General features: G+C 40.5%; 1 protein-coding gene across 1 annotated transcript in view; it reads right to left on the bottom strand.

Moving 5' to 3' along the window:
- sntb1 (syntrophin, basic 1) overlaps positions 1–22,787 on the bottom strand; it is a 36,291-nt gene that overhangs the window by 6,592 nt on the left and 6,912 nt on the right. Inside the window, exons 2-6 of the mRNA XM_086037851.1 lie at positions 12,520–12,766; positions 10,181–10,298; positions 9,984–10,073; positions 6,198–6,337; positions 5,278–5,474 (exon numbers count right to left, since the gene is read on the bottom strand). Coding sequence (XP_085893977.1) covers positions 5,278–5,474; positions 6,198–6,337; positions 9,984–10,073; positions 10,181–10,298; positions 12,520–12,766 — 792 coding nt within the window. The remainder of the gene's footprint in view (positions 1–5,277; positions 5,475–6,197; positions 6,338–9,983; positions 10,074–10,180; positions 10,299–12,519; positions 12,767–22,787) is intronic.

The raw sequence follows: 22,787 nt of genomic DNA on the forward strand, positions 1-22,787 counted from the left end.
GAGCTAATGATTCCAATTTTGTTTGAACAATATAATATAACAATGTTGAAAATGAAGGCTTAACTTTGATGCAGCGGTCGACCTGCAAAAGCTGACGATCTGGGATCCCCGCCACAACGCATATGTGGCAGATGAGCCGAAATCCAGCTCTGGGGAGCAAAAGCTGAAGCAACACGCCGGATTTGCCCCTTCGTTTGAAGGCCAGCAGAATCACCCCTGGGTGGTCCTGGCGAAGGTCCGGGCCGCACGAGAACCAAACCAAGCTTTTGGTCCTGCTTCTAGCTACCTTCTTTTTATTTTTATTTTTTGCATCCGTACTTAAGCTTGACAGTGCATTGTATTATTGAGTGACAGTTTTGCACTAATCATTGATTTATGTTTAAGTAAGACCAGGGAGAAAGGTGAAAGGCTAGTCACTAGCTGGTTGGCAAAATGACTTGCTGACAGACTGTTTGGTTTACAGACTTGACTGTCTACCTTCTCTCATGTTGATGATTTCGTTTCAGATGGTATATGCACTTTCTTATTTCATTAGTGGTTTAATTAAGAACAGATCTGAAGTCGATTGTGTAAGTAAAATGCCAATGGATTGTTCTGTGTGTATTGAGTTAAATTGACTGGCATTTTGAGTTCAAAGAAAGAAAAATTAAGTTTTTTATTATTTTTTATTTTACAAAGAAATCATAATCGTAATCGTAAAATCGGGTTTGAGAGAAAATAATCGGGATTTTCTTATTAGGCAAAATCGAACAGCAATAATCTACACTCTTATGAGTGACCCCCATTTTGGCTAGAGTAGCCTGAATGAAAAAACACAGTTTTTAGTTGTTTTCTAAAATAATAAAATCACTAAAAAATAACAAACCAAAAAGACTTTGCTCACAATCACAATCACGACTTAATGCCACAGCCAATTATACCCATTTTGTCAGGTCTGGCAATTTGCATTTCATTATGAGAGAAATAGAGAGCCCACTCCTGAGCACCGAACTGCAATTGTTTCTGATTATACCACTGCCTTCAATTTTTACGTCAAAAGCATGAGTGGCTAATTCATCAGTTGCTTGGATACCAGCACCAGCTCCGCCCCTTCAATCTTAAACGTTTCCATCATTTGTTTAATATTGAGCAGGTCGTTTTGTTGACAAAATCTGCTTTAGTGGTTCTACAGCTCTGTTAAATGCAGTACACATGACAAATGGTCAAACTATAGTTGTAGTACTGTATAGTTAAGTACTGAGCACTGCGGTGTAGTGGATACTGTAAAACAGAAATTATAATCAAAGTGTGACTGGATGAAATTGTACTAATGGATGCCTACTAGCCTACACAAGAGGTCCTCGATTTGGCTTGATTCCCAGAGTAATCAATTGAATAATCGACAGGTTAATCAAGTTCAAAAAGATTCGTTTGCGACAGCCTTAAATCTAACAAAAAAAGTGTGGCCAAAACCTAGCGTGCACTCCTGTGCTGCCTGACCACGTATTCTTACAATGAGCTTCCCCAGATTTCTTTATTCACATTCTTAATCCAGTAGACAATCGAATTTCCAAAAAACATTCCTCATCTGAAGCTTCACATACTTTACGGGAGGTTACCATATTTCGTGAAAATGATTGACAAAGTTCATATTCCAGCGTTTGGACCAGTGTGTATAATATAAAAATGTTAGTGGTTTGTGCCAGGTGCACTTTGATATATTAATCCTCAACACTGAAAAAAAATCCTTTGAATTAACTTAATTTGTAATGTAATCATGTGATGTACATTGGTTGCACAACATTGGAATATGCTGAACTTGGAATAAAGTGAATCCAAAGGATCTTTTTTTTCAGTGCATGGTTGCAGATTAAAACTGAAACTCTATCCATGGACCAGAGACCTTTGATATGTGGGCGGAGCAGGGCTGCCAAACACACACACACACTCGAACACAGAAAGAGAGAGAGAGCGAGAGAGAGAGACAGACTTTTTCAGGTGGCATCAACAGTCTTTTCTTCCGCTTTGATGGTGGGTAAAAGAGCGAGAAAAATGGTGATGCTGTATATAATAAAGAGTGAAGTGACATTAGTAATGAAGAGAGTATCTGAAGTGAAACATACTGTAGATATAGGCAGATGATAAGCATAACAATATGCATAGACCATAAAAGCCTTTAATGGAACCACCTTTGAGTTTTTCTGTCATGTTTGAGCTTGAAAATGACATTAACTATAGTTACCCACTGATGATTTTAGAACCCCGCCGTTCTGCACTTAAGGTATCACAGCAGGTAAATTATGGTAATTCTTCACTTCCACTCTTAGAAAAATACATTTTTAATGCACTATAAGGCATACGACGTTTTTAAAAAATCTGACCGTTCCAGCTTGCCTCAGCTTTCCTTGTCACCTATCCGCTCAGTTTATTTAAATTATATTTCCTAAAATGACCTGCAGCTTCACATTGTGTTAAAATATACATACTTTGCCAAGGACTTTTTCCAGACGAGGACCGGCAACCCGATTAATTATTTATCATGAGAGAGTATATTCCTTAATTTCTTACCAAATAATGCATGAATGCAACTTATCTTGAATAAACAGCTGTTTGTTCTGCAGTTATTTCCCACACACAAAAAAAAAGTGATATGCGATTTTACCTTTGCCCCCACTGTCCTTGTGCGAACTAACAAAAAAAAAATCAATAGAAGCAGGTTCAAAATATAGATAAAAATAAACCACCTGTCGATTCTAAGGCTGCTGCAAAGCATGTCCTTCTGTCTAGACCAGTGTTTTTCAAACTTTTTTGAGTCATAGCACATTAATTTCATTGAAAAAAAATCCCGCGGCCCACCACCAGCTGAAATTGTGAAAAAAAAAAGCTTATTTTAACAATATAAGTGTTATATTGTTTATAAGCATTTTTTAACATTGAAGAATGACGTTATATTATAACGTCTTGAAGAGGAATTAAATAAACACAAAGAAAAAAGTATTTTTATAATGTTTCAGATTGATACTCAGTGTGAAACATGTTTGGATAAACATGCGTCACTAATTACGCTTGTCTCTAAACAAGGACAATTAGCTACCTGCTGCTGCTGCTGCTACCTACTGGTATGGAAGAGTACTGCAATGTAGCAACTACAGGATGACGCTGCCAGGCGCTAGACCTCACATGCACACAAATGAGATCATTCCCCACGGCACAGCTGACAATATCACACTGGTGTGCCGCGGCACAGAGTTTGAAAAACACTCAGACCAGACAACATTTTGTCATGGCGCTTACATCACATTTGCCCACAACTAAGCATGAAATACACATAATATGAGTTCGATACATCTTTAGGCATCTAAATTTGCGAACTGCACATGTGACTGAACACTTCCTGTTGAACAAGTGAGCGTAAACACAATGTAGGAAAGCTAGGTTGTGACAAATGATGCAGAAGTGACATTAACTAAAAGGATGTGAAGTTGGCATTTGGCAAAATTCGCTGCTGGATACGAGGGGGTCTGAAGTGAAACTTGGCAATACGTGATGAGTTAGGGCTGGTGAGGGGAACGAGTGGGGGCGGTCACCCGCGGGAGACGTGCAGTTCCCAGGACATTTTGTGCAGGGAGAGAAAAGGGAGGCAAAGCGAGCGAGAGAGATAGGGGAGGGGGTTGTGTTGGAATTCCCTTGACAGTAAATACACAATTACAAACACAGAAAAATGCCCTTCTCGTCTATAAATAGCTTGTATTCCATATGGCACTCTTCTAGCTCCTGTGGACGTTTGTGTTGACATTCTGCTTCATGAGCTTGGTTTAAAATTTTATTTTAGTCTCACAGCACTTCAGGCTTTGTGCTATGCGTACCGTCGCTTTCTCAGCATATGCGCCGCTACAGCATGCTTGAACACATCTGAGGAAGTGTCACAGGATCTAGCGCAGTGACCTGTGCCGCATGTTTTATTCCATCCTGGTACTTCCACATTCGCCAGCCTAATGCATTTTTGTCTCATATTTACAGAGGATAGTTTCCGTTGAATGTGACGTCAATTTTAAACAAGCTTTTGTTTCTAATATACAGGTGTACCTTGACTTCCAAAGGCCCCAATTTACGTATTTTTCTAGTGAGGATAAGCGGTTCCGAAAATGAATGGATGGATGGAATTGCGAGCCATTGCTTGGTTGATTTATTTATTTTTTTGCTTTGTGCTGCAAGCCATAAATTGATGTACGAGTGAGGTTCAGATTCACCGGCACTAAAGGGTGACGCGTGAGCGGATTCTCCGGTCCCATCCCACTCCCACGGAAAAAAATCCTGTACCGTCCTGTCCCGGACCATAGTAAAAAAAAAAAAAAGAAGAAAACCTTGTCCCATCGTATCCTGGTGAAAACGGCTCCCATCCCGTCCTGCTACCATTCAGAATGACTCCCACTCCCATTTTGGAGGAAAATACATTAAAAGGAAGATACAAAACAGATTGCCACCCCCTCTTCCTGATGGACTGTCCCACTGCTCCCGTGAACTTTTTCTCCTGTACCGTCCCTATCCCATGATTAAAGGTAAAGTTGACTCCCATCCCGTGGGAATCGCACGGGATTCCCGAAAAAATGTCAGACTCTAGCCGGCACTCAAGTAAAGTGGGGGAAAAAAGGCACATTCCATTGAAGGGATAAGCAACAGAACACATAATGAAAACACTCGCAAGGAGCATTGCGCGGAGGTTAGCGCATGAAAACTGGCCAACCAGAGCTGGTGTCAAACCTCCTGATGACATTCACTCGGCCACACTCTCACTAAAGGCATCGTGACTGACACAAATACACAACTGTACGGCTGTGTCTGTATGACTTTAGGCCTACTTCACATTTAATTGAACAAGCTTATTTCTTTACATTCTTTTATGTTTTATTAGTTTTATATTTTATAACACAATGCTAGTTTTTGTTATGAACTCATTCACTGAGACACCAGACCGTTTCAGACCCTCTTTTACCCGAACGTTTGAAAAAAATTTGAAAAGAATATGAATAAGTTCCTGGGTTTGAATGGCTGGACTATGAAAAGACAAGTAAATTCGTCAATGGCAGTGAATGAGTTAAACACATGTACGTCCAAAACTGATGTTTTTTTTTAGTTCACAACGTTTCATCATTTCGATGTCGAAAATTGATTTGATATACAGTTAAATCGAGGTAGCTATGAGATTAGTCACAGAATGAATTAAGTTTCTAAGTCAAGGTAGCACTGTGTATAAACATTTATGTCAGTGTCAGTGTGATGTACTGTAGCTGTACTCACTAGTACTGACTTCTTTGATCATCTCGGCTGATGCGTGACAGCCGTTGACTATTTGTCGAGACCACAGGGATAAATCCTTGCTGGTTTCAGCCCGAAAAAGATGAGTCTCGATTCCAAGGCGAGTGCCGGTTCGAGTGGCAAAAAAGAGCTCGGTGCCAGAGTAAGGACAACCCGTGTCAGGCCCAGAGTGCACCAGACTGGAGGAACACAAAAACTCACATTGAATACACAGTGGAATCTGCAAAGACAAACGTTAGCTGACTTCCACGTTGTTCTCGTTGTAATACATTTTCTCACTGGGAATAAAGGAAAGTGAATGAATTTGTTCCAGGCTCGAATGATTTTAGTCATAAAAGATTTACAGGCTATCTTTTCTAGTTACTTATTGAGATTCTTACCTGAGTGAATTAATCTTGATTTGATTTTTTAATAAACAAGTGGCAATGCGCGTTATTACATCTCATTAACATGACACTGATGGAGTCTTCCTGAGCTGTTTTTATACAAGAATGGATAAAAATGGGTCTAAAATTGGAAGCATTATAACAGGTTTGCGTTATCGCCATGTTAAACGTCACACACATTCACGTAAATGTAAATATTATGAGCCTGAAAACGCTTCTCTGGCAAAGTGTGCAGTAGATGCTATGACCAGCAAAGATGTGTGACTTCCATAGCTCATATTCTCCACCCAAATACATGCGGAATAAAGCATTATTAGAATTATGCTGCTTTATAAAAAAAAAAAAGAGGACCAGGGATAGTTTTAAGAACATTGTACGCGGAACTTTTCAAAACCACAAGCACCTTTTGGGCATTCAATTTTGTACAGTATAAATCTTTGACATACAACCATCAACTTTTACACAGTGGAGCCTCACGGGCACGTTTTGATCGTGTTGCTGTGAAGATGAACCCACCGCGTAGCTAGAAGAGGATACGTATGTGCTGGACTCTGCCAGGCCTCCTTGCTTCGAGGCAGGCTGTCATAAAGCAGAAGGTCTTTCTCCGTCACCACCACGAGCACGGGCTTCCAGCACTGCTTCTCGCTCTCGCTTTGCTGCACAAATACATGAAATGGCACTCAGTTGAGAGCACAACTATAGATTATGGACAGGTTGTGAATCTCCCACCCCCACCCCCACCCTCCAACCCTAACTCCCCTTAACCTTTGTAATATGAGCTTTGCAACACATGCACGGATGTTCCTGGACAAGATGTCATTTGATTTGTTATACACACATTTCCACAACAATGGCGGCACACAGATCTCGGAGAGTGGCGTGGATGAGTGAGTGGATGAGTTCCCACTCAGTGATGGTGTGAACGTGAGTGTGAAAGTTTGGCTCTCCCAATACATACCCTGTGACTGACTGGCAACAAGTCCAGTGTGTAGGCTACCTTTTGCCCAAAGTCATCTTTGATACTCTAGATCACCATGATCCTACACTCCAAAAACAGTTGGGTTAAAAATAACACAATTTTGGGTCAAAAATGGACCAATCCACTACTTGGGTCAATTTGATTCAACTCTCTGTGTTGTTTTTGCAGAACACAACCCAAAAATGGGTAGTTTTATACAAAACAAACCCCAAAATTGAACTGTTTTGTACAAATCAATGCAAGAAAGTGGGTCAAATTGACCCAAATAGTGGTTCGGTCAATGTTTTACCCAAAATTGTGTTATTTTTAACTGTTTTTAGAGGGTAAGCATCATGCACACAAAGTGGATGGATGATGGCACCATTGGCGGAGCTAGAGGAAGGGTACAGGGGCAGTGCCCCCCCACGCAATATGCTTGTACCACCTAGGTGCTAGACCAGATCATTGACTTTTGGGAATTTTCAGATTTTTTTCAGGATTTTTTTTTCTTCTAGATTTCCCCCGTCCACCATTTTTTTTAAAATCATTTTTTTCTTAAGATTTTGGGGGGTTTGTAAAAAAAAAAAGAATAATAATAATAATATATTGTTGTGTGGACCCCCTGAGATATCCTTGGCCCCCACACCCCTCCAAGGGAAAAAAATCCTAGCTCTGCCAGTCAATTGATGACACATCTTTGTTTATCTGACAGAGAAATCAAAATCAATACCCACTAATTCCATCATTTGAGTCTTGTTTTAAAGCACTGTCTCAAATGTTTGTTATCTGTGCAGCCATCCACTAAACCTAATGTGCATTTTGAAAATGTCAGTGAATGTGCAAAGTACTGAAAATGTTTCTGACCAAAGTTGCTCAAGCACAAACTCAAACAAACAGAGGAGTAATGTGTACGGAATACATAAAACTGTATTACTGAGTTTATATGCAGACAAAACATGTTTTGTTTCTCCCCTTCTTTCACAAGTCAATAACCGAACCAGAACGCCAGAAGAATATGGTCCATTCGGGATGTGTGATAGAAATGCGAATTTATTTCTGGTGCTGGTGCATAGGTACATGATTGAGACATTTGCTTTTCTGGCACAACCCCCATCCTTCAAAGAAAACCCTCCTGCTTTTCCTTGAGAAGCCACATACTGTAGTTAATCCTTTACATTCAGAGCTCCCATATACATATACCACATGCAGCTTGGCATTTCACATTCACAACTATTCTCATTATGACACTTTATCTGCAACACAGCTACGGAATCCTAAGCTGCTCTTTGAAGTTCTGTCTGAGCTAATCACATCGGAGGATTTTACAGGGTCAAGGGTCACCCTTTGAACATAATGACTGTTTGTCACTAATTACCAATAGTGGTTAGAATTTAAAGGTAAAATATTGCAAATGTTATTGGGATAGAATTCAACACATACAGAGTCATTAAGGTGAGTGTCATGTGACTGGAAGCTTGCTGCAAACAAACGACACACAAAACATTTGCATCCTTTTTTGCGTGCCCTTGTAGGCTTTTAACGTGAACCTTGTAGGCTTTTAACGTGAACCATAACTATCCACCTAAACACTAAGAGGATGCAAAGTGGGGCATTCAGGTAATCAAATACAGTACGTTGACTTAAAAATGTAATTCCTACAGTGATCGAGCTTCCAACACAGTTTACCTGTATATCAAATCTCATTGAAATGAATTGAAATGCCGTTAATCCATTCCAGACCCCCTAAAAAAAAAAAAATTAAATTCGTAAAAAATAGTACTGCATTGAAAAAAAACCCATTAATATTATATATATATATATATATATATATATATATATATATATATATATATATATATATATATATATATATATATATATAGACTTTACAAAGGGAAATTTATATGTTGGGACCAGTGATGATAGTTAGTCCACGATATAAGATAAGATAAGATAAGATAAGAATGCCTTTATTGATCCCACAGTGGGGAAATTTTCGTTGTTACAGTAGCAAAGATATAGGTCACACAGGGGCGGCGGCATAATGTGGCCATTAATGTATAACATTGACGGCAAACATTTAGAATCAAACCTATGTAGATATACGCAGTAACATGTGTATATACACATGTGTATACACACCAACCTACATCTACATAAAAAATATGAGGAACACTCATTTCGGCCTGTACATAGTACAGAGGAAAAAATACTCTAAGTGACAGTGCTGCAGTGCTGTAGTGAAATGTAAGGAACAGCATTGGATAAAAATAAAACTAGACTAACAGTAGTGGGGAATGTTGAGTATTGCACGGTATTACAGTAGTGGGGAATATTGGGTATTGCACGATACGAGCTCACATATACACATTTTGAAGTAATTACTAATCTACCACGTTATTTTTATTTGTCAAGTGGTCAAACAACAGTTACTATACATCATACCATACATTGCGGAGAGTTACTTTGTCTACATACACACAAGTTGAATGAACTGTACAAATTATAACACATTTCATCACCACAGGCAGTTGCACTTCGCCGACTGCGGGCGACAACAGAGAATAAGAATTGACTTAAATAAAGAGTACACTCGTCTCACCCACGATGTCGCTCTCACGCATGTATGACTAAGAATAGAATTTTAAATCAAAATTTTATTTATTGTGAAATTGCACCTATCCTGTATGTACATGCAAGGGGGGATGTCAACTGGAATTACAAGCACATTTTATTTTAACTTCAATTAAGTTTTGTTTTCATCATAAACTGTCATGTTCTGACACTTTGCTGAAAGGCATTAGTTTAAAAATTATTGAACGTAACTTAATATATTGTCAGAGGCCAAAATGTGGTTTTCACCTAACAGAAGATTGTTAGTGAAAAAGTATTTCAACTTTTGTGTTTAAAAAACACACACAGGTATAGTATGAAGAAGTTACATCAGTTTTTTGTTTGCACAAAACAACATGTTCAGTGTGGCAAGAACTCATACATTTATGTTGTAACAATTTGCATTTTGAAGTTAAGGACAACTTATAAATGTGTTGCATCATTTGATGAAACATGGTATATGCAAAGAATGCTCAAAAAAAGACTTTTGTTGAAGGACCTATTTATTTTTCACACTGCATTCACAGTACAACAAAATCATCGCAGACTAACCGTGAGAACTTGACGTTGCGTTTTGTGTTCCTCGTAATGAAAAGTCAAGCATTAAATTAAAAAAAATATTGAAGTGCAGGTGACGGGAAGACACAACATGGAGGATGTCGGCGTCCGAGAAGCCACCGCAACAACACAACACACACGCACGGCACACAAAGCGCACACTCACTTCTTACCTTCCCGGCAAGCCATCCAAGGTGTCGAATCTCTTTGCTGCCAGCAACCCCTGCCCTGGTTGTGTGATGAATCACCTCAGCTAGTGCTTGCTGTAATGAGATAACGAGATCATTCAGTACATCTACATACATATGTTGTATGCAACGGTACAGTTACAGTATATTATAGACTATGCTATATCTGCTGTGCAACAGACCTGCGTCAGTGTGGATGTGACAGCATGCATTGTAGAGAACCAAGTGAGGGCAGATGGCTGGTCTGGACAGCGCAGTACCACCGTGTGTCTGGCGTCAGGGGAGTGCAGCTCCACTTGTCTGAAGAAAAACGGTTTTAACAGAGGTGAGGAAGTCAAACCACATACAGTATATGGTTCTTGTTTTTCTCCTGTCTGAAAGCCACAGGCCAATGAAATGTTCTTGTTTTACATTTGAGCCTGAACTTCTTTGATACTGGTTAAAATGCGATGAAGTCGCCGTACTCTAAAAACCTCTGCGGGCCATTTCACACAAATAGGCGTTTCTCTCTCAATTTCCTAAACTAATCTCCTTTTACCATGAGGGAGTATTTCTGGCCTCCATACACATGCATGTATAGAATGCTTCTGGGCCTCAGCGAGCAGCTCTTTGATTGCGTGCTCAGTGAATGTGAATTTTAAAAAAGGGTTCTGTCACAGGCTTCATGGTGCTTAAAATAACATGCTAGCGTTTGAAATTGTTAACATCATTCCTGTTAAATCCAGTCGAAGGAATAATCTAACGAAGCGTAGGAGGTCAAAGGTATTTTCCTATATACACAAGCGATGATTAATGCAACCATTATATACAGCCTACAGCTGAGGACAAGACAAGACATGGTAAATATGAAGAAAAAAAAAAAGTGGATTCTTGAGTTTTAAAGTGAGAAAACCTGATTATGTCACACCCACAGCTATGCCAGTCCAACAAGTATGTCTAGCAATAAACAATCCCGCCATGAAAGGAAATAAATCAAAAATACACATCACGAAGGTGTTATGCTTGGAGCAACAATGACAAGTGGGAAGCAAACAGGGAGGAAATATTCAGTTTCAGCCTCAACACTCCGCAGTATGAATGCAAGTGCATTCCTTATCTGCGGTGTTTACCACCAACTATGTCCAAACTCAATAGTCATCTGTTCAGGTGCTCCCGTGGGTGGTGGAGTGAAACTCCCCACCACGTGTGGTTTGCGCAAACAGGCTTTCTTTCTTTTCCCTTTTCTATACACACACCTGACACAAGACACCTGGAAAACCCCGAATGAATGGGATGAATCCGCACTTCCTTCTGCTATATTACGGTTCATAGTTCACGCCCCCCCGCAAAACTGTAGGTATAAAGCAATCTTTTTTATTAGGCTTTGACAATATACTTAACATATTGCCCTCAGATATTGGAAAGGAGAGCCACAGTCACAAATTAGGTGCTGTCTACCATAGCTCATGCCCGGACACTCACACGGGTATTATCTGGTCAAAAATTGGTGCCATGCCTGAACGTAAAGTAAATAATCACACTACTACCATATCATACTATAAACAGTCCTCCAAATATGAATACCTGCATTTTCTGTCTTTTTTAATTGTTTTTATTTCATACAATTTTATTTTATTTTTTTACGACACGCTGCAAATTGTGAGATGCTTTGCTATTTTTCCTGTGGCAGCCACAATGAATTTGTGTTGTGTCAGTGTCATCAAACCGCAAAACACAGTGCTCTGTTACCGATCAAATATCGGAGTCACATTAGCACATGAGATTACGAGTTGGGTTATTGACCCCAAATTCTCGTATAAACTACAGAGCGGTGAAATGGAGAGTATTGCCAACCCAGTGAATGTTCAACTATGCTCTCAAATTGTGTTAGTCAAGTGTGAGCTTTGCCAAAGTGCAACTAAAATTGCCATCAAGAGTTCACTGAACCATGACGGTGAACAATACATCTGGTCTAAACTTTTCACATCTTTTTCATACATTTTTGAGGAACATGAATAAATATGAAGAACTTTGTTGTGAACGGTGACGCAACTGAGGACAAACAAAGTGACTCCAAAACATGTCGCTTACTGACCCCCGCTGTTGCAGTTGTTTGAGCTGTTTTATTACCATCCACTTGACTTGTGTACGCCTCCATACATAACTAGCAAATACTTTAAACTTATATTGTGGTGAGGGCCTAAAAGTTAGGAAAAAAGTCAACTATGGTCTCCTAAGGACAACAGAAAGGTCATCTCTTTAACAGATGTTTCAAATCAGGCTTCACATAAACTGTCCAACTATTAAACTACGTCAATAATTGAACATTTCCAACTGTAAAAAAAAAAAAAATCCTACAATTTTCTGGCCTCTATCGTGAAAGTAGGAAATTTCGAGCTAAGACACTAAATACTGAATAATCTTCACAGTACGACAGTCAGATGACTGGCCTACAGGAAGAGTTAATAATTGCGTGAGTATGACAATGGGCACATGAGGAGGAAATGGTACAAAGAGCAAAAAGGCTATATTAGTCGTATACCTGTTCTCTGGATCGGCTGTGGTCATGGCTCGGGTTACGTAACACATTTTGAGTGGAATGCATCTCCTGTCGCCCTGCAGGGACAGGGAAGGCTGAGGAGGAGGGCTTCGAGTCTCCGGGGAAGAAGAGGAGGTGCTGACGGGAGTGCTGCCGAAACGCGGCGACTCAGGCGGGGGGGTTTCCCACCCGATCTCGGACACAGGTGAGCCCTTTTTCACGTATGGTGTGGCCTCTCGCATGTACTTGACTGGATAGGGAAGAAACAGTACGAATTTCAGTGTTAAACAAAAACATGTGACTAAAGTGGAGGTTTTGTCGATGAAACAGTTTGCGGGCTCCTACAGGTTTCCAAGACAATAACCATACTGTTGTTTCATCATTTTATATACATCCAACATGAACTTTGATTTGCCACCTTATATGGAGTACAAAGAGGAGTTACTGATTGTGAAATGTATAATAGTGTGAAACAAAATGTCAGCTTTATTTATGAATGAACATCATGTCATGAAAACCATGACCAACCAACCACCACCTAAACATCCACATTTATGGCAAAGGCATGGCAATTATAAGGAGGGGCAGTTATCCACCAATATTGCGCAACAACCATTCACACTCACATGAACACTTATATACAATTTAGTCTTCAAATAGCCATGTTTTTGGAACGTGGGAGCAAGCCTGACAACCTTGAGAAATACCACGCAAGCACGGGGAAAAGATTATGAGGCTGAAGCGTTAACCACTACATCTCCGTGTATAGTATTTTAAATTAGCTGTCTAGTTCCACAAATTCAACATCAACTTGGTTTGATCCAATAGCCTTGCTGTACGACAGCAAATCCCATTCATGACTGGAATACACAAACTGAGCGAGGGTAACACTGTGGCTAGCACGTCTCCCGCATAGTCAGTTTCCTGAGTGTTAAATGGCCAGGAATGTTCTGTGTAGAATTTGCAGGTTCTCCAGTTTCCTTCCACATTCCAAAAATATGCATGTTCGGTTGAACGAAGACTCCAAGGATAAGGTAGGCATATCCCGCCGTTCGCCCAAAGTCTGCAGAGGAAGGCTCTCGCTCACCCATGAGCCTGAATAGGGATTAATTATAGCAGTGATGCTGCTATAATGACCAATATGCAAATTTCCTGATGAGTGCATGAACTGTGAATAAAAAGATGCCCAACGACAGGAACGACTCTACTCAATTCCACCATGCAGGTAGGTGGGAGCAAAAGAGAAACACACTATAAATCACAGCACAGTCTCAGACATAATGGATGATTGTTAAAGGGGAAATCAACCAAAACATTTTTTTTTCAAGAATAACTTCCCAGCAGGCCCACTAGTTGAAACACGGCATTCTGATTAATATATTGCGTTTGTGGAATATGAGTTAAGCAGCAAAATCCACCCCTCTTTACTCTCTGTGGCGAGTCCATTTTGTCATTTGTGTCGACTGAAAATGACATCACAACTACTTAGGGCTCAGGTAACGACCAATCACGGCTCAGCTTCAGAAAACAGGTCAGCCGTGATTGGTCGTTACCTGAGCCCTGAACAGTTGTGATGTCCTTTTCAGTCGACAGAAGTGAAAAAATGGCCGCCCCCATAGATGGCTAAAAACGAGTGGATTAACTCTTATTCCACAAACAAATAATTTATCAGAATGCCTTGTTTCAACTAGTGGGCTTGCATAAAACATATTCTTGAAAAAAATATGTTTGGGTTGACTTCCCCTTTCAAATGATTTAAAAATAAAAAGTGATGTTTCTTTTTTACAAGTTTGAAAACGAGAACATTTAGTCACTCTATCCACTGATAACTAGAACCATTACAGTACAAGTTTCGACAAAGAAATCTATGCTTGGTTTTGATTGACACTGTGACAGAGCTTTCTAGAAGAGCAAGGGACAGATCAGAGCTACACAGACATGCATAGCTCAAGTAAGGTCTCAATCCGTCTATATCCCACATTCTGAATCCTCGGTATGCTCTGCTTATGTTGAACAGACATATTCCACCGTGTATATAACTGGCAGAAGGCCGGTGGCATTTGGGATTCAGCGTACAAAGTATTGTCAAGAGAGGCATGGTGAAACGGTAACAAGCTTACCCGCCAACCTGCGGACAAGAACAGACAGGCTTTCGCGAATGCAACTGTGGCTTTAAGCGACTGTCCTCAATGGCCATCCAAAGACAGTGTTTGCAAAACGAGAATAACCCACTGAGTCACATCAGCAATGTCAGATTAGAGAGCCAAATAAGGACTCATGATTTGTTCTAGCGCATGGTAACAAAGAACAAGCAAAGACGATACATGATAAAGACTTCAGGTAATCTGCTGCCGTCGGGACGTGATCACCGTGTATCGCCTGTGTTTTCATTTATGATAACAAGCAACATGCTCGGCTTAGAAAAACATTTTTATAAAAAAATCTAAGATCATTCTCTGTGGCAAGTCCAAAATGTACCGTGTGAATCAAAGCCAGTGGCATTTGCCGCAGTCCTAAAAATGAAACAAATCAAACATTTTTTTTAATCTACAAATAGAGTTGATGTAATCTCATTCAAGTGTGGACACAAATAGAGATGTATGACTTTCCTTCATTGGGGAAAATGGTTACACTCTGCATGTATGTTTGTGCATATTCCCATGGCTCCTGTTTCTGTCAAAGCACCAACTATGCACCAGACGCTATAAATGGCAAGCAGTGAGAAGAAAATACAGTTGAACCTTACAATCACCTCTGGGTGATTATTAGGGCTAGTATATGGTTGGATTTCAAAACTAAATCACCCACATGAGATCAAGTATATAATTGTAAAACTAGGGCCATCATAAAACACTTATAAGCTGTACAGGAAATGTTTAAAATAACAATAATATCATCAAGTAAAGTAAGAAGTTAACCCTTCTAACCGGATAGTGTGAAGGTCCTCTTGTAATCGCTGCATTTATTATTATTCCTCCCAACAAATTATTTGCCTTTGGGGGGATTCAAAAGTAATTTTTGGGATGCAAATGTATCCTGCAGAAGTATTTTAGGAGTTCGAATACAACCCCACAAAACTCATTGGTGTTTTCCATTGAGAATTTGGAAAACAACTTGACATCAACAACGCTGGGTGGACATGTCGTCATCATCGTGAGCATCACCATCATCATTCAACCATGCACAAAAAAAGTGTCAAGGACCCATACCCGAAAGGGAACAGCAAGTTGGCCATGGGCAAATTCCAGTGTTTGTACAGTGTTGTACAAACCGCAGTGTTGTACTGGGGAATTCGCTCCAATGAACCGAAGGTGGGCAACTCTCCGTTGCAAAGGTTTCTGCCCACGCTAGCTACAGTACCTATTGTGCTTGAAGCATGACCTCGAATTTCAAGGATTTGTCGTGGAAACACACTGAAAAGCACTAACACACTTCAAAGACCATCTTGAATGATAAATGAGGAGGGAGATTTTTGATTTTTAACATTCACTGTCAAGTAATCAACCATTATGTACATAACGTGAAACACATTTTTAGACGCAACACTTCCGCTCTGTCATCCTACTGATTGGCACTCATTGTCAACTAATGATGTTGAAACACTTGGACAACATTAATTGGACACTACCAGAGTGTTTTTTTTTTCTTCTCTTACCACTGTCCTGATTTCAGAAAGTGTCACCAACCAAACACACACTGTTGGTGCTTTGATGTTGGATAAAATATATTCAAGTGAGGTTATCATGCGTTGTGACAGTTTTGACGTTCAAAATTTGTCTGACATTCATGGCAGGTTTTTCCAGAAAATGATGGCTGAGCTCCAAATTTTACGAGGTTTCAAACTGCTTCTGGAAACCGTTTGTGCAAATAGACTCTGCCAAATTGTTTCTCTTGTAACTACTCTGCATCTCATTGCGAGCTCACCCTTACAGTTCCCCTGATGAATGACAACCTACCACTAGCGGCCAGCTGCTCGGCCCCCATTAAAAACCCCATTCGCTCGTCAAAAACCACTTCACTTGTTAAACTCTACTCAACCCCATCCAATTACACGTTTTGTAAATAACGACATGGTATTTCCTCAGAAGCTGAAGAGTGGTGACAGTATCAGCACTTGTGCAATGATTTTATCAGTCTCATTAAATTGTTTTTTTGCCAAATGCTTTTTTTGTTGTCGTTGTTTTTTTGCAATGCTCACCCGAGGTTGAGGGGGCCTTCAATATGCTCTGAATCGGAATCTTAATTGGTGAGCAAATGTAGCTGATAAAGAAGGAGAAACTTCCTCTCATTAGGCTTGTGACGAGTTAGGTAGGAGTTGAAATGAGAACAGGCTGGAGGCAGAAAAGTAGGAAAAGGCTCCTGTGATTGCAGAATGAAAGCTTCCTTGTAGGCTGGGCAGGCGGCTGGATATATTAAAGCAGTAAAAGACCTTCACAAGACTCTCATGGCAACTTTTTTCGAATATTTGTCCAAATTCAAGGCATGTTTCCTCTGACACTGAATGTGATATAACTTCACCTTCACCTTTAACAAGAACACAATGAAAGCTGTTCCCTGCAATGTGCCTCTTGATTGAAAAAAAAAAAAAACCTACGCATGAACCAAGAGTGAATGGATAATGATGTGTCCTTTCTATGAACAAAATGCATCCTTAAGTGCAGGCGGGAACTTAAGAAGCCAAGAACTTAAGAACCACAATACTGGTAGGAAGAAATGAGACAGTGAAAGATGACTACTATGAATATGAAGGCTCTGACAAAAGAACAAAACAAAAAAAACCAAAAAACCAAACAGAAATTGGAAACGAGACAGGCAAGACACAACTGGTGGAGCACAGGACCAAACTCCAATTTCATTTGGTGACAGGTAGCTGGTAGTTTCTTCTGTAGGACACTAGTTAAAAATGAGTCAAAATAAAAGCCATTACCATGATAACAAAGAGTATGCTTATTTTAACTGAGTCTCCCTCCAGAGGATTACACACAGAACCTGAGCGCGCTTCCAAGTGGATCTCCCCAAGGGGGCCAACTGGAACAGCTGTCACCGAACCTCTAAAGTCATTCAAACAACACACGCAGACCGACGAAAAGGTTGTCATGTGACAAGATCCCTCGGCTCAGACAACAAAGACCGAAGAAGTCATCTCTAAGTGTTTGGAAGTGTAATCCTCCCTGAAATATGAAGATGTTTCGATTGCACCAGCAATGTGGGAAAACTAAAATTTGTCGCGTTCAATGAGCCACTGTGTGATGACCTAAAGAACAAGCAAAGAAATACAATTCTTGTGTAACCAAAGTAAAGGCAACAGACTCCCCTTTCACTCTTCAAGGAAGAGCGTGTTTGTGGCAATTATAAAGCGTAATTATCAAGAAGAACATCGTTATCAGATCAAGATCGTTATCAGGCTTCTACAAAGCTTGCTGATCATTTAATACACAATGATATACACACACAGCTACGCCGAATGCAATACATCTAGTGTCCATACTATGAAATAAGTCTACCGAGTGAGATTCCAGTTTTGATGTGGTGCAGCGTCAGATGGTCTTTTGATTCCACAAAATAAAGGGAATGAGTGGCTCAGGAGGTGCAGAAGACATGGTGCCCGTTCACAAGTTACACACGCATGGACAATCCTGGAATAATCCTGTTCTGCCTTGCGCACATGATCAAAAAAGTGTTACTTTGATCTGATATCTCAGCGGCTTAATTTACGAGTGCGGATTTCGCTCATATTTTGTGTCACCTGTGTCGCCACGGATGGCGAATGTTTGAGAGGAAGCACTGGTCCTCCCTCGGGCAGTTCATCTCAGCTCCGACCTCTGGCTTATCAAAAAATACTCGTCATGGCATTGTTTTTAATGTCACTTGCGTGGCGTGTCCCATCTCAAACTGTAAATCATTCCTTGTTCCAGAAATGTGTGCCTACTTGTCCTTGTGCCCACCGGGGGATCGACTAAACTTGCGTCAGTACACTTTTTGTAAAAATTGTGGAATAATATGCCGTTGTGCACCTTGTTTGCCGTTTCTGGTTGTCCCCTTGCACATTTTTGCAATGCATTATAGCATTGTTTTTGTGTGTGTGTGTGTGTGTGTCCTCATTTTCGAATGCGTGTCTATTGTCCGGCAGTGAGTTTACACATTGACGTAACATTGATGTAACCGTGTGTTGAAAACATTGCCATAAAAGGAAAAAATATCAATACGGAGGTGTAGTCAGCTCTTATGCATTTTTCCAATCAAAAATCAAGCCAAACATGTCAAATTAATAAAGCCTTTGTTTAACCAGCTCTTGGGAATTGCATTTCCGTCGGCAGCAACCTAACTCGCCATGCATTTTTCCCCAAACCGCAACCGCAGCGCTCATTCTCTCAGTGAGCTGCTGACCAGAGAACATCAACACATTACAAAGAGGCCAGTGGACTTGATGTGTCAGAGACGTTATTACCAGTTCACTGGATTTGGCTTCACTTTTTCCCTTCAAGTATTCCACTGAAGTATACAGCCCTTCGGATAAGAGTGAGTCGTCAAGTTTTGTAACGACCATGAAAAGAAAATTGGGTCAAACCGCAAAAGACATAACAATAATTACACCTGGAGGCAACAGGAGTCTTCTTCTCCCGAAGCTTGGAGGAAGCATCTCTGCATTTGTTTTGGTTGTGTAAGCATACTGTATACAAAGCAGCGGGAATGAATAATTTCCTCGGAGTATCTTCGGCACAACAACGCCGTTGTCATTAATGCCATCATCATCCACTCTGAGTCAGTGTCTGAAGAGATGGCGGCTTCTCTACTGACTGTCATGTGCGCAGGCACGCACGCACGCACACACGCACCGTGACTGGAGCATCAGTCTAGACAACACTGGCCATGACGGAATACAACGATGGACACACACTAAAACTGCCTCATCACATTTGTCAGGCCGTGGCAGGTTTGGATTGCTGGGTGCCGGAATGAAACGTTTCGAGGCCGCTGACTCATATGCTTCCTGCTCAAGTAGAGTAGTAGTTTTTTTTTTCATTGCATTCTTTTTTGGAATCTGTGTTCATGGGCAGAAGGCGTGAGCTTCCAACATTATGGGAAACATACAGCTGTAAAGTCGCATAAAACTCAGGAGTTTGAAACATCGACGCTGCACAACATCGTCGCCGTCGTCAACAAAAGGAAAGCATTTGGATCATTTGTTCGATATCCCGCATTCTTTGTTCACACTAGCAAGACAATTCAGCGCACAAGGGTGCATATTCTCCCATTGGTGCTTAAGTCATTTATTCATGCGCCTGGCTTACATACTTTTAAGGTGCGGTGACTCTCTCACCCAGACTTCTGACACACCCACCCATGCAGTACCCGGAAATTCGTGCACAACCGGCGAAGAGGCGTGACTCGGTGAAGTCTAAAGGTGGCCCCAATTTCCGGACTGAGAGTTTTCATGAGACATGGTAAATTCCGAAGTGATCAATTTGGAAAATATGGCACACTTTAAATGTGAAATGAACTTGTGGGGCCCTATTCAAGTGCCCAGCACAGGTCTAGCGCAAGACACAGTCTAACTGTGCGCATGGATGGCATCAAAGGAATAACTAAGCGAATGTTTGTTTGTTTTTTTCCGTCTGTCTTTGGTGCGACACTTATTATGCGTACAAAGTGGCCCTGCATGAAAAGAGAAGACCAAAGTAAATGTGGTGTGTTTTAATTCTCTTTTTACAACTAAAAGAAAATTAAGTGTTAAAGCGATGTGTAAGGGGCAGCATGATGGTTAGGTTAGCATGTTTGCCGCACAGTTCTCAGATTCTGGGTTCAAATCTCAGTTGTGTCCTTCCTGTGTGAAGTTTGCATATTCTGCTCTTGCTTGCGTGTTTCTTTTCTGTGTACTGCGGCTTCCTCACACATTCTAAAAACATGCATGTCGGTGTCATTGGATAGTCTAAAATTACTCATATGTATGAATGTGAGTGTGAATGGTTATTAGTCTACATGTGCCCTACAATTGTCTGGCGACCAGTCTCGGACCCTTCCCATCACGTTATTTGGCCCGCTCAACTAACAAAGTTTGTCTACTTCTATGTTTCTTGCTTTGCATTTGTAGATTTTGGAAGAAAATCTGTAACAGACCTGCAATTTGTCTTCACTTTTGAGAGATATTATAAATCTCATTCTTAACATAACTCTCCATGACTTCTGATTACAAATTCAATTTGTTATAAGCAATAAATATAACAACCAACTGCCGGGGTAATTGTGTATACCTTCGCTGTTGGGCGGAAATTTCACATTTTTTCACCATATCGTCTGTCCCCTAGTCGTCTGTTATTTTTACACATTATTAACCAATTTAAGTAGTTGAAAAGAGCTTGAGAACAAATCTATTACGGTAACTCTTGTGAAATTTTAACAAACTGGTAAGGATCATAAAACACTTGTCTCTTTCTCACTCTGCGGGGGCCGTGCAGTGTTATAATGACTTCAAGACTAAATGTCTGGATGTCTAAGACAATAGGCTACCGAGTGAAAATAGTCAGGTTAGGCATATTTGAGTAAGCCTGTTTTATTATAATTGGATAGTTGTAATGTTTTGGTGCAGAAGAGAGGTAGTCAGCCACAAAGGTCATTTTCATTTCCACCTAATAATATACACTGCCTATTAAGATCATTGTTATATTTATCGTATCACTAAACTTAGAAGTTTGAAAAAGAAATTGGGAAGATCCTCAGTCATATGCCTTTTTGTGAAGTGAAGTATTAAAGCCTTTTTGCGCTGTCATGTGGTTGGCACATTTTAATTTTAATTTTAATCAATGACGGTGTGCGAATGATATTTCGATTCAACATGATTTTGTGCCAGTGTTGTGTTGGTGTGCAACGGTATATGATAGCAATATAAGGTATAATGTCAACTTGAACGAGCATCAGCATGCCGCCATTTAGTAACCCAAGCCAGACGTTTTTTTTTTTTGTTGTTGTCAATTTTTGGGGGTAGATGCAAAGATTCCGCCCGGCAGCGACAATGTGCAATTTTATGATTCATATGTTTTTTACGGCCCTTTGAGAGAACCAATAACTACTATGCGGTCTGCTTTGAAAATGAGTTTGAGACTCCTGCTTTATAGATTGCCACCATTTCATCTCCAAGATCTGAAAATGCCTCCAGTAATCCCGGCTGAAAGTGTTTGATGAGGGTGAGGTCAAGTTCCTGTCGGGACCCAGTCTTGTTGTCCAATACCAAACTCATCCAAACACGCCTTTATGGACCTTACTTAATGCAATGGGGCACAGGCATCCTGGAGGGAGAAGGGCCGTTTCAAAAACATTGTTTGCTGAAGCTAAACCATGAGGTGTGTCCACAAACATTTGTCCTTATGGTGAACAGAATAGAATTTTTCCTACGCAATTGTTTGCTCACACATTCTTGAGCACACAATACACAAACTGTCTCTTTTACCTAACTTTCTCTTCCATCTACTTAACGAGTTGGAAACAGTAAGTGCTAAAATATACGCAGATGAATGCTTGTGTACACAAATTGCACAGTATACACAAATGCCACCCCTCCAATCAGTTTCTTCTTGATCTCGGTCATCCTAACTGCTGCTTTCACATTTCAGAATTCGACTCATAGTAAGGATTAAGTGGAACTCTGGGGATATCACAGATCGCATGTTTTACTGAGAATGAAACACACTTACACAATACACGCTTGGGTAAATGGATGAATGCCTTCCAGGTTCGCAGAGATCCTTTATTGGCTGCACAGCCACTGCTTTTCCCAAATGAGTGCACCACAACCTCCCGGCACTCATGTACCCGGACGTATTACCTACGTATCTTCGCATCACTTTCTTCGCCTCCATCATTAGCTCTCCTGCACCTTTGCTCTCCCCCTTCACATTTCTCCATTAAAATCACAATTCTACTCCACGCTCTCCACGGTTCACCTGCTCCGCCATGCCTATTTTTCTTATCAATTCTGCTTTTCCCCTCTGCAGTGTGTTCGCCTTGTTCCCCTGGGAAGGATCATCACTGCATGTGTGTGTGTGCAAATGTGAGTGTGTGTGCATGCGCGCCACTGATTGAGTGAGGCAGATACTCGTCATTCAAGAGTCCTCATGGGAACAGGAATAAACTCAGAAGTGGGCACTTACATGATACATTTTCCTGTGTCTGTGAGTGTGTTTGCAAAATGATGTTCAGCCTTCAGAGTAATCTACTATCAGCCCAATTTTCATTTTCAAAAAGCAACTGTTTATGTCAGTAAACTCATGGGGGCA

The sequence above is a fragment of the Filicampus tigris genome, chromosome 8 (assembly GCF_054856515.1).
Source record: "Filicampus tigris isolate MCC_2025a chromosome 8, RoL_Ftig_1.0, whole genome shotgun sequence".
Taxonomy (NCBI): Eukaryota; Metazoa; Chordata; class Actinopteri; order Syngnathiformes; family Syngnathidae; genus Filicampus; species Filicampus tigris.